A 13497-nucleotide genomic window follows, 5' to 3' on the forward strand; every position below is an offset into this window, starting at 1 on the left:
AAAAAATATTTTCCCAGGCTATGGGAAGGTTAGCACTGCCAGTCCACTATTATGGGAAATCCTTTAATGACCACTGTTGAAATGGTAGAACATAGTGTGTCTTGGCATAACTGCCTAGATCAAAATGTTGGTGAAAACCTCTTGGCCTCTTGATATGCCACCTACTAATGAGGTGGATAGCTGGCCATTTTCGTACATTTTCATATGAATTGAAGTGTTGGTCTTGCTGTGGATGTTGATGGTTTGCCTGGATTCACCCATGATTTTCAATGCTTAGGATTCTCAAAATATATCCATTTTTTCATCACCTGTCACTATTCGATGGAGAAATGACTTTTTTTTTATATCTGGCAAGCAGCATTTCACAAGTGGTCTTTTGATTTGTTTGCTGTCTTTAATTTAGTTCATGTGGAACCAATTTTCCAACTTTATGCAGCTTTCCCATAGCTTTCAACCAAAGAGAAACAGCTTTCTGTGTCACATTCAATTTTTCCGCAAGTTCCTGTTGAAGTTGAGTATCATCTTCATCCAATAAGGCCTACAATTTTTTGTCTTCAAACTTTTTTGGTGGTTTTCTGTGCTCTTCATTTTTCATGTCAGAATCAACATTTTTGAATTTTTTGAACCACTCGAAATACTGTGTTTTCCCAAGAGCAAGTTCACTGAAAGTTTCGACAAGCATTCGATGTGATTCTGCAGCAGTTTTCTTCAAATGATAACAGAAATTCAATGCTGTCCGCAAATTGTAGTTTGTAGGCACAAAACTAGACATGTTTATGGGTTTGAAACAGATGCTGATGTATGGAACTTGGATTACTCTGTGTTGACATTCGTCAGCCATTACAGGAGGCAGATGGCGCTGCAGACATGGTCTCACAGGCCCTACACTGATGGCTACCACCATCTATAGGGAAATTCTGATTTCATACTTCTACACCTGGTACTACTTCCATTTTACTCAATGGCTTTCCATCAGTTAATGTAAACTGTGACCTTTCTGAAAGGAAATCACAAATCCAGTCACACAACTGAGATGATATTCTGTAGGCACACAATTTGATTTGAAGTCGCTTATGTGGAACAGTGTTAAAAGCCTTCTGGAAATCTAAAAATATGGAATCAATTTACATCCTCTGTTGATAGTAATCTGTACTTGTGAGAATAAATATCTAGTTGCATTTCACAGGGACAGTATTTTCTGAATCATTGTTGGCTATTTGCCAACAAATCGTTTTCTTTGAGGTAAGTGTTCAAATGGTTCTGAGCACTATGGGACTTAACTTCTGAGGTCATCAGTCCCCTAGAACTTAGAACTACTTAAACCTAACTAACCTAGGGGCATCACACACACCCATGCCCGAGGCAGGATTCGAACCTGCGACCATAGTGGTTGCACGGTTCCAGACTGAAGCGCCTAGAACCGCTCAGCCACACCAGCCGGTGAGGTAAGTGTGATCTGTACCTAAAGCTCTCATACTTGAGTCCGATAGTTTGATAGCCGCAAAATTAAATTAGAAAAGACATTTAATAATTTATTAATTGCTGCAAAATTTAAGTAGAAAAGATGTTTAATAATTTATTGTGTTTTCTAGTTTAATTTTGCAGCTATTGGACTATCAGACTTGCGCTTTACATAAGAGATCACACTTCATTATGGAAATGACATGACCATGTGCTTAGTATGGAGATGTCTCTCTTATACATTGCACTTTCTTAATGTGTTAAAATATCACTTTGATATCAATATAATAGAGGGAAACATTCCACGTGGGAAAAATTATATATAAAAACAAAGATGAGGTGACTTACCGAACGAAAGCGCTGGCAGGTCGATAGACACACAAACAAACACAAACATACACACAAAATTCAAGCTTTCGCAACAAACTGTTGCCTCATCAGGAAAGAGGGAAGGAGAGGGAAAGACGAAAGGATGTGGGAGGAGTCATTCCAATCCCGGGAGTGGAAAGACTTACCTTAGGGGGAAAAAAGGACAGGTATACACTCGCACACACACACATATCCATCCACACATACAGACACAAGCAGATGTCTGCTTGTGTCTGTATGTGTGGATGGATATATGTGTGTGTGTGTGTGTGTGTGTGTGTGTGTGTGTGTGTGTGTGTGTGTGTACCTGTCCTTTTTTCCCCCTAAGGTAAGTCTTTCCGCTCCCGGGATTGGAATGACTCCTTACCCTCTCCCTTAAAACCCACATCCTTTCGTCTTTCCCTCTCTTTCCCTCTTTCCTGATGAGGCAACAGTTTGTTGCGAAAGCTTGAATTTTGTGTGTATGTTTGTGTTTGTTTGTGTGTCTATCGACCTGCCAGCGCTTTCGTTCGGTAAGTCACCTCATCTTTGTTTTTATATATAAAATATCACTTTGAATTGATAACAGTACAACTCAAATTATTTTTGCTTATTTTTACTTTTATATGTATCACACTTCCATTACAATGTTTTGCACTCACCAGTCCCATTTAACAGTTCTGCTTGTTTCACATTTACACTAAAGCAACTATTGCCAAGATGCATTTTCACATTAGTTAAGCAGGTAATCAGTGATCATGGAAGCCCTTTCATTTACGTTCTATCAATATGTTTCTCCATGACAATGTGTGTTTCTCAAATATGACTCTTAATTCTTAATCAGTTCTGTGCCTCTTTCTATGAAATAACTGAAATACTTTTGTTCTACAAACTGATGGCACACTTTTGATTATTAATTCCATTTTCTACCAAATTCTGTGGTGCAGTGGCATGTCTGCTCCGTACAGAAGCTCAATATCAAGTCTGCTTGACATGCTTAGACAGCATGTAACTACTAGTGCTGGGCTATCATTGTCATTATACATGAAGACAATTGTCCATCATAGAAGAAGCGCACTTGGCTCTCAAAGTTCCAGAAACCAGCAATTAAGTAAGGAGTACAATATCAATACGTTATTACATCGAAGATGGCAGTACTCCTTACACAGTGCATCGTAGTTTTAGCTAAATGTTGTTTGTTACATATGGACATGCGTTTGCAGCCTCTCGCACATTGACAAATATAAAGGGTGTTAAATTATTTCCGTGGTACATCAACCTAGTGACATGGCATCAGGAAGCTCCTAATCCTCTGACCATCCCCATGAACTAGTTAACAGAAAAGCACCCACCCCATCACCCAGTATTGTCCCAGACTGAAACAATTTAATAATATACTTTGACAGGGCTTTGAATATTTATTGCGTCCAGAAATACAACTCCCTTCTCATCTCCCCCCCCCCCCCCCCCCCCCCCCCCCCCGTCCCAAAATCATATTCTGGTGTCCATTCAATCTAAGAAATATTATTTCTCACATTGCTTTTAATTCTAACCCTTTGCCACAAGGTTCATAACCTGTAGAAGACCCAGGTGCAAGACCTGCCAATTGCACCCATGTATCACATCCTGCTCCAGTACTCTCATAGGCATGTCCTGTCCTACAGAGGCAGGCAACCCAATGACAGCATATTGTATTACAAGGCCATGCTGAACAATAATGCCTCCAGATTTTATTATGTGAAAACTCTTAGTTCTTTTTAAGTAAAACAAATGTTATTAACATTCTACATCTTTATTTTTCATGTTTATACAGGGCGTATAAAAAAAAATCATCTGATTTGGCTCGTCTATATTTCTGAAACTAATAAACATATGCAATAATTTTGTTTTTTGGTGAACGGGAAACTCAAACAGTTTTTTTCTTTTTCTTTTTTCCCCCATAGGTGTTCAATATGCCCCCTTGAGGTGCACGGCATATGTCAGTGGGGTATTCAAATTGTTCCCACATTGCAGCGAGCATGTCTTGAGCTACAGCTTCCACAACTGTTGTTATGCAATGTCTCAGTTCATTTATTGTTGTTGGTAATGGACGCACATAAACAGTCTTTTATAAATCCCCACAAGAAATAATCACATACAGTAAGGCAAGGTGGTCCAGTGTGACCAATCCATCATTCAGTAATCCATTGATTTAAAAATTCCCACTCCTCCAGTAGCCAATGTGGCAATGCCCCATCCTGTTGGTAAATGAAGTTGTTCGAACCAGTCTCCAACTGTGGGAAAAGAAAGTTCTCAAGAATATCACAATATGTACTTCCTAAAACAGTGTTCTGGGCAAAGAAAAATGGACCATACACCTTTTCCCATGAAACTGCACAAAACACATTAAATTTTGTAGAGTCCCTCTCATGTTGTACAACTTCATGTGGTTGTTCCATACCCCATATTCTCACATTATGATGGTTCACTTTCCATTTAAATGTAATGTTGCCTCGTCATAAACACCAAGTATGGAAGAAAACTGTCATCCTCCATCTCACCAACAATGAAATTACAGAACTCCACACGTTTTTGTTTGTCACCTTCACGAAGCGCGTGCAATAGCTGAGTTTTGTATGGTTTTGTGTGTAAACCTTGATGCAACACATGCCAGACGGACATCAGGGCATGTTGAGCTGTCGAGTTGCATGGTGAACAGATTTCTGTGGACTCCTTGTGGAACTATGGGAGATGCAGTAGACATTTGTGTGAGACACTTGGGGATGGCACGGTGATTTCCCTTTACACAAACAACCTTTTTCTCTGAATTGTTCATTCCACCATCTAATGCTCTGTGCTGTTGGAGGATCCACACCATACCTTGTACAAAAATCACGCTGAACTGTTATTACTGACCCGAAGTGCACAAAACATAGCACACAATATGCTTTCTGTTGCCCTGACACAATTTTTACTAGAACTGAATTGGGCACACACTTCTGCTACCTAGTGGGAACCATGAAAAACTCGAGAATTTGCTCTTTCCAGAAGTATATTTTTCACGCACATATCTCAAATAACATAATACTTATGACTTTTTAAGAATTGGATGATTATTTTTGATACACCCTGTATTTATTTCTGAACTTAGTCATTCTGGTGACAAACGCATTTCTACCAGCGAGAGATCGGTTTGTTGGTACTATCATTATGTTTGACTTCATTGTCAGAGCCACAACCTCACATCTGCATCCACCACTTCATCACTATCAAAGTGAATTCATTGAAGCTATTCTTTAAGTTTTGGAAATAGATGAAAATCGGGTGGGGCCAAGTTGGGACTGTACTGACGATCAGTGACAGTGAAACCAATGTCGGATTGTTGCAGATGTCACCGTACTACTGAAGTAGAGGATGAGCCATGTGTAGACGAACTTTTTGAATTTGAAACTTGATTACAGCAAGCTATTTCTCACGTGCTGACATAGTTACTTTACACTCCTCCTTGTTACACTGTGCTATTCAAAGCCCTCTAGTGGTAGAGGGGTGCAGACATGTTAATAACATTTGTTGTATGTAAAAAGCTGTAAGAGTTTTAACATAAATTTGCAGGCATTTCTTTACACCACACCATTGTATATATCACCTCTGTTGTGACTTCTGCACAAAATTTTGTATGGCCATGACTGCCAACCTTCTGCCCGCATGAATGAATGGCCAGTTAGCTGTGGCCAAGAGCAAAGTTGACCACCCAATGACAGAACATGCTACTGATCACAATATGTTCAATTTTAATGGCTGCTTCACAACCTGTGTCATCTGGGTCCTTCCTTCCACTACCATCTTAACTGAATTACATAGACGAGAATTATCATTGAAACACAGCCTTCAAACCTGTAATCCTCTTGGCCTCAATCTCTGCTAGTACCTCTCCCACACTAACCTCCACCACTGCCGCACAACCATAATTTCACTCATCTCATACTCACAGTCCATTCTCCCAATCCACTCCTCCACATTATCGTGCACTGTACACAGTGCCCCCTGCCTGTGGCCAGAATGAGTTCACCACTGCCACATTCTTGTCCATGCAACTGCTACTTACACCTCCCTGCCATTGGCTACCCTTCCTCATCTCTCACTCTCACTCATTGCCTTCATTCCCCTCTCACCCACCCCACTGACACAGTCCCTCATTACAGTCAAGCTGGAATTCCAACATAAAATAGTTAGTTGCAAGTTGCGTGTGCGTGTGTGTGTGTGTGTGTGTGTGTGTGTGTGTGTGTGTGAGATGATTACTCCTTTTGTAGAGATTCACTTTTCCTCATTATTTGTCATGCTGGCCTGTGTGCTTGGTGGTGGTGGCCCATGAATAGAGAGAATAAGACTTGGTATTAGAACGAGAAATGTTGTTTGCTTTATTCTATTTTTGCTGTTGTTCTTACTGTGGATAATATTTGTTATTACAAGGACAATACACAGTACTAAGCCCAATCACATTTCCACATAACAGAATGAAAAAAATTAATGTTTAATTTTTTTCCACCAAAATACCCATCACTATTAAAGTTTTGAGTGCCAGTGGTATTCAAATGCCAATTACAGGGTGACATACTGTCTACGCAAAATACTAGGTCTACTCAGTAGCTACGAAATTGTGTGATGTTATAAAGACTGTAAGTAGCTTGTATCACGGTGACATATTTATTTTAAATAGTGTGTGTCATTATGTAATGGTTGTGAGATTTTAATTTTCTCATGCTTGATATTTATTTTTATATTTTATTTCTACATGTCCATTTTCAATCACTTGTATCTGAAATACATGTTCCATTTGTTGTTTATTTTAGGTGTTATACCTGCTGTTTCACAGGAGAGTATATTGATACAAGATATTCTGTGTGTGCTACAAGGTCTTGAAGGTGTCTGTATTAAACCTGACAAACTAGAGAGCCCATATGCCACTAGGACATTTGGCATTACTCCAAGTGTGGGTAAGAGCTGTTGTTAACTTTCAGAGTTAGTAATTACAGAAATTGCACATACATCTTTAAATGCATATACTTAGCTCATTTTGTGGTGTTTGAAGATGAGGCAAATGTTTTCACTGTTATGGAACTTTTTTCTCATATGGATTTTGGTATGCTACAGTGAATTATTTGTTATTGTATGTACTGAAAGTAAACTGTTTTTGTACGTGAAATTTTTTACTCATTGTAACCTGTACATGTGGATTATCATGTAAGCTTAAAACATTGGGAACAAATGTAGTGTTCCACTGCTGAAAACAGACAGCTCATATTCGGTAGTAGCAGGTTTCAAATACCAATTCAGCCATCCTGACTTACAGGGTTTGATAGGTTGGTGCCTTTAGAAATGTTGGCAAATCCCACTCTTGGCATTGTCCAACTGTACTAGTGTGCCATCTCATATGTTACTCTCAGTATAATAGCAAATGTCATAGGGAAGTCTGATGGAATGCAAATACTTTTGGATTAAAGAAGACCATTCACTGAAAAATAGAAGCATTAAGTCATTGGCAGGAACATCAGTGCAGCATTTTGGCAGGTGGACTAGGTTGCACATTGAAAACTGTGTCATGTGGGATGAGTAGAGGGAGCGAGAGGGGGGAGACCAGGATGAATGGGAGGAGGGGGGAGGGGGGGGGGGGAGGAGGACTGCAAGGTTCGGATACAGAATTAGTGGAGTCATCTTGACATAGTCACGTTGTTTAAATGTCTGAGCATAATGTTGCAGAGCGATATGAAATGGAAAGAGCATGTGAGGATTGTGGTAGGTAAGGCAAATGGTCAACGCCCATTTGTTGGAAGAATTTTAGCAGTTGTTGTTCACCTGTAAAGGAGACTGCCTGTGGGGATGCTAGTGTGACCTATTCTTGAGTATTGCTCGCTTTGGGAGCTCAAATGGAAATCCCTGGAAGGAAGGTGACATTCTTTTCGAGGAACAGTGTTTAGAAAATTTAGAGAACTGGTGTTTGAAGCTGACAGCAGAACAATTCTACTGCTGCCAACATACATTGTGTGTAAGGACCACGAAGATTAGATATGGGAAATTGACTCATACAGAGGCTTATAGTAATTTTTTCCTCACTATTTTTGCAAGTGGATTACGAAAAGAAGTGACTGGTAGTGGTACAGGGTACCTCTGCCATGCACTGTACAGTGGTTTGTGGAGTAACTATGTGATGTAGATGCAGTTCAAGAGTAGTCAGCCTTCTAGTATGTACTGCCCACTTTTGTGATTAGTAGTAAAATTTTCTAACCAGTCTCTGAGTCCACATTAATGGTGGTTTTGTAAAGTAAGGAAGTAACTTTGCTTTATAAAATTTATAAAGCAAATTTACAAGAAGCATATAATAATAATTACTTTCCAAGTGCTTTACATTAAAATTTTGTGGAAATCTAATGAAAATCTTTTTAAAATCCTTATCACTTGCCACCCACCATGAAAGCTAGAACACTCGCTAGTGGGTGCTAGGGACCAGGTTGACTATCACTGATGTAGATGTAGAGGTAATGAAGGTGGGTGAAAATGTCTTGAAGAGAGGCAGCCGTTTTGCTGACTGGAGAAGTGGGAGGGAGAAGTGGCAGGTACATGGCTTAGGCATGTGCTGCATGGTTGCCGGAGCTGGTTGCAAGTGGCGCAAGCTGGAGGTATATAGGGATGTGAAGTGGGAGGGGGTGACAGGATAGAGGAAGGGGAAACTGTTGGGTGGAAGGTGTGGGAACAGTAGAATATCAGAGACTGAGACCAGGAAAATTATGCGAGTAAAGAATGTGTTGCAAGGATGACTCCCACCTGTGTCGTTCAGAGAAGCTGATGGAGGAAGGAGGGTTCCAGATTTCCTGGGTTGTGAAGCAATAATTGAAACTGAGTATGTTATATTCAGCTGCTGGTGGTCAACTTTGTTCTTGGCAACAGTTTGGCAGTGATCATTCATCCTGGTGGACAGATAGTCATAAAGACATAAAAGACTGTGAAGTGTTTGCAAGAGAGTTGGAATATGACATGACTGCTTTCACAGATGGCCCAGCATCTGAGGGGTTAGGATAGTCTTGTGACAGGATTGGAGTAGGAAGTGCTGGATAGGTGGATTGGGCGGGTCTTTCACCTGGGTCTACCACAGAGATATGATCCCTGTGGCAAGGGCTTGGGAGTGGCATAGGGATGGTCTAGCATGTTGTGTAGGTTGGGTGGGCAACAGAACACAACTTTAGGAGGGATGGGGAAGATCTTGGGTAGGATGTCCCTCATTTCAGGGCATGGTGAGAGATAATCAAAGCCACGATGAATGGTATTGTCCAGATGTTCCAGTCCAGGGTGGTTTCGGGCGATGAGGAGGGGTGCTCTTTTGTAGCTGGTTTTTGGGGGTGGTGGGAGGCCTTTGAGGATATAGCATAGAGAAATCTGTGGACTTGTTTTTGGGTTGGGGGGGGGGGGGGGCTGCACATCTGTGAAGACCTTTGTGAGCCCTTCAGCATACTGTGCAAGGGAGTTCTCGTTGTAGCAGATAAATCACCTTTGAAGGTGACTCATTGTCTGAAAAGATCAAGATGGTGTTTCAGTGTTATGTGAAAACCTATGTTCCCCATCCCTTGCAGTGCATCAAATGCATGAGGTTAGCATTGTAACATCAGTCATGTCCTTAGGGACTGTGGACATGAGTTGTGCATGAATGCTCCTTGTGACCCTCCCCCTGTCAGTGTAAACTGCGTGGAGCACCATTCCCCCTGTTCACCAGACTGTACCCTCTTCCAAAGAGAAAGAAAATCCAAGAATACAGGACTCTTGACAGACCCCGCCCCCATCAGGAGGCCAAGAAGAAATATGATCGTTTACATCCTGCACGTATGACTGTGATGTTTGGTATGGCTACGGTGATGTCATCCTCACTAGTGACAGTACCTGCACCCTACGTGCATTCCACGTCAGGCCCTTGGGGCTGCTCAACTACACCCACTCCCCTGGTGGTTGGGGGGTCCTCTTACTGTTTTCTCCACATCCACTTCAGAAGCATTGATTCACCACCCACTGGGGATGTCGGTCCTCAACTCCCACCCAGAGAAGCAACACTTGGCATCTCTTATCAGGAAGGTGCCTCTTTGGACACTCCCCTCCCAGGATTCTGCTGATTTGCAACCAGGTACTAGTGAGTGCCTCAAGGAGCCATAGCTTGCTGATTGTAAGGCTTGGCCTTCCTCCACCATTTCTGAAACTATGACAGACCAGCCCCTGCAGACACAAAATCATTTAAAAAGGAGGACAGGAAGAAGGCTTCAAAGGGGGAAGATGTTCCAGTGGCATCCATGCACTGAACTCCACCTGTCTTGTCTCTGTATCCAAGGCAGCATCTGTGGTGGCACCTGTGGTCCCTTACTCCCCAAACATGTTGGTTTGGAACCAAAGTTTATTGATGCCATATCCTTGCAACTGGTGGCAATAGGTGGCCCTGAGGCATGACTTGCAACCTCGATTCCTTCGTGCTCCCACAGGATACTGATAGCATGATCCTCCACCTGGTTAAGCTACGATGTCTCTTATGCATTTCCCCTGCCTTTTGCATCCCCCTTTATGAAACTTGGCTCCTAGCAATGCAGACACCTACAGTCCAGTGTTACTGTGCTATTTTAAGAATCAAGCTGACTGCGACAGAGCATCAGGCGGAGTTTACATATACATGCTGGACTCTGTCTACAGTGAACATGTACTCGTCAATACAACTTTGGAAGCTGTGGCTGTGCATGTGAGGATGTCTGTATTTACTGTCTGTAATGTGTATCTTTCTTCCAGAGCACATTTTCTGCACTGATTTCTCAGTGCCCCCCCCCCCCCCCCCCCCCCATCTTACCCCCATCCCTCCTCAATTTGGATGACTTCCAGGCCCGCAGAACTTTCTGGGGTGTAACTATGACCATTGACCATGAAAAGGCCATCGAAACTTTTCTCACAGAGCTCGATCTTTGTCTCTTGAGTACCGGTGCCCCGCACACAATGCAGTGTGGCATACAGACCTTATTTGACCATTGATCTTTCCGTTTGCAGTTCTGACCTATCCCTTCTATCCATTGGAGAGGATGACATGTGTTAGTGATCATTTTCCAGTCACCTTGTCCCTCCCTCAGCATCTCTTGCCTGGGCGTCTACATACATGGACTCTCAACTGTGCTGACTGGGATGCCTTTGCATTCTGCCAGGGCCTTGGCACTCCACCTCGTGGAAGTATCAATACACCTATGCAGAGAAAACCACAACCATTGTATTGACATTGGGCATAGTGATCCACTGTTCCTCAGTATTCCCTGTTGTTCCTCAACTGTGGGTGTTGCTGAATGCTGACTGCAGGGTGTCATACTAAAGGTGCAGTCCTGTGCTCTGTTGTGGCTGCCAGTTTTCAATTGCAAGGACATGTATCATGCACTTCTGTTGCCATTGTACCGCCTACCCACAACCAGAACTCTTATCTCAGGGACCAATTGCTTAATGTGATGGAGTTCTATCACTTCCTGGGGCTGGTCTTTGATGTCTAGTTGATGTGGCTTCCCCATCTTTGCCAGTGTAAGTGAACGTGCTGGTCACACCCTAATACTATTTGCTGCCTCAGTAACACCAGCCGACATACAGACCGCTCTTCAAGTTTGCATTATTTCAGAGCTCTGATCCTTTCCTGTCTCGATTATGGGAATCTGGCATAAGACTTGGCATCACCTTCAGCATTATGGATGCTGGATGCGATACACCGTTGTGAGGTCCAACTTGCCACAAGTGCCTTTCAGATCAGCCCTGTTAACAGCCTATTTTTGGAAGATGGGGTCCCTCCACTATGAATCAGGCACAAAGCTTTACACATTTGCTGCTCTCCCGAGCATATGAACTATCGTGTCCATTTTCCTTGGCAGGGGGATTGACCTTCCACAACAGAGGCCCATGACTAGTGTCACAATCACATGTACTTTCTTTGCTCTGAACTCAACTTCACCCACTGTTGCCTCTTGACAGGGAGCAATCACATACTTCTCTATGGTGTGCACCCCATCTGTAGATCTGTCTTGACCTGTCCCTGGCCGTCCTTGATGCAGAAGTGGTATATAGTGATGGCTTATGGTCGATGGATGACTGGGTTTTGCCTACACACATGTAGGTTGCAGTGAATGGCGCTCCCCGTGTATTCTCTGCAGAATTTATATCCTTTGCTCCAACCCTCTGTCATGTTTGTTCTTTCTATGGCGAGATGTTCTTAATTGCCAGTGACTCCATTAATAGTCTTCTTTTGGCAATTGATCAGTGATACCCTCGACACCCATCAGTTGTGACTCTCCAGGATCTCCTTTCTGATCTCCATCAAGCTGGAAAGTAAGTCTGTTGGTGGACCCAGGTCATGTTGGGATTCCAGGGAATGAATGTACTGACCTATTGGCCAAGTTGGCCAGCAGGCTGCTTGCTATGGAGATGGTTTACTGGAATCAGACCTTTGGTTGACTTTACACAGTCAGTTGTTGGTTAGGAGCGTGGTTTGGCGTCCCCTGGTTTCTTGGAACAAATTGTGAGCAGTAAACAGGCCACAACCCTGTGCCATTCTTCCCTTCATGCTCCTCACTGGGAATTTACCATTCTGTGTGCTTCACATTGGGCACATTTGGCTGACCCTTGGCCACACCCAGTGACGTGAGGATCCACCACACTGTTGGTGTCCTGCCTATCTGCTGGTGACCCACATCCTACTAAAATGCCTAGTTTGATCACCTTATGGGAAAATATTAAGCTTGTTGATTGGCTGCCTCTGGTGCTAGCTGACAACGCAAAAGTGGCTGATCTGGTTTTACATTTTAATCCTATCCTCTCTGTGAAGTAGGGCAAATTGGCCCTCTCAGCCCCTTGAAGGATTGGAGGGGTGTCGCATCACCCGCTATGTCCCGTGGGGTCCGTGGCTGCCTTGCTTGGTGGCCTGACCTGGCCTGGCCTGGACGTCACATTGTTGTGATGCAGCAGCCAGTTCCCTTGATGCCAAAGTTTGGGCTGTCGCTGCCGCACATTTTCACGGAGCTGTCGCAAAATGTCACTGTATTACGTGGAATGCACTGTTTGGTTGGGTGGGACGAATTCTTATTGCACAATTCCATTGGTATCAAAGAAAACGATGATCATGCTATTCACTTTGCTCTTCACCTGTCTTGCTTTTTTTGGGTCTTGGAGAGCAAAGCACATTGTAATATCAGTTTGTCTGTCCAGTGTGTAGATTTAATTTATGGTAGCAAATAACGTTTAGATAATACATACCCTATGAAATGTGTGAAAAATACTACGATTTATTCAGCACATTGAAATAAGTCACTGTTGAATAAATGAACTAGTTTGAAACCTGTCAATGGTGAATCATAGTCCACTAGAGCCAAAAATCAAACAAAATAGTTCAACCAGAATCCAGGAATACAAAGCGAAGTTGACATACACAGTAGCAAAGTTTTCCAGTATAGTAATCCAGTCCATAGGCAATGGCTAGTTTTCAGGATTCGATGAGACGATGTCACTAACTTGTTGATGATTGCAGAGTTCATTACATGGTTGCTGCAGGACATTGTATTCTGGGCATGTACTGTAGTAGGAGCATATTGCTAGTGTCCATAGTGTGGGCCATCATGACTGTCAATGTGGACCATAGTGACTTATCAGTGATTGCGATGTTGATATCGA

At 42.6% G+C, this 13497-nt stretch overlaps 1 protein-coding gene across 2 annotated transcripts in view; it reads left to right on the forward strand.

Annotated features, from left to right (window-relative positions):
* Nucleotides 1-13497, forward strand: part of LOC124621947 (gamma-tubulin complex component 2-like) — a 181304-nt gene that overhangs the window by 44597 nt on the left and 123210 nt on the right. For both annotated transcript variants that reach the window (XM_047147461.1, XM_047147462.1), the window contains exon 5: nucleotides 6639-6782. In XM_047147461.1, coding sequence (XP_047003417.1) covers nucleotides 6639-6782 — 144 coding nt within the window. The remainder of the gene's footprint in view (nucleotides 1-6638; nucleotides 6783-13497) is intronic.

Source organism: Schistocerca americana, chromosome 7 (assembly GCF_021461395.2).
Source record: "Schistocerca americana isolate TAMUIC-IGC-003095 chromosome 7, iqSchAmer2.1, whole genome shotgun sequence".
Classification (NCBI taxonomy): domain Eukaryota; kingdom Metazoa; phylum Arthropoda; class Insecta; order Orthoptera; family Acrididae; genus Schistocerca; species Schistocerca americana.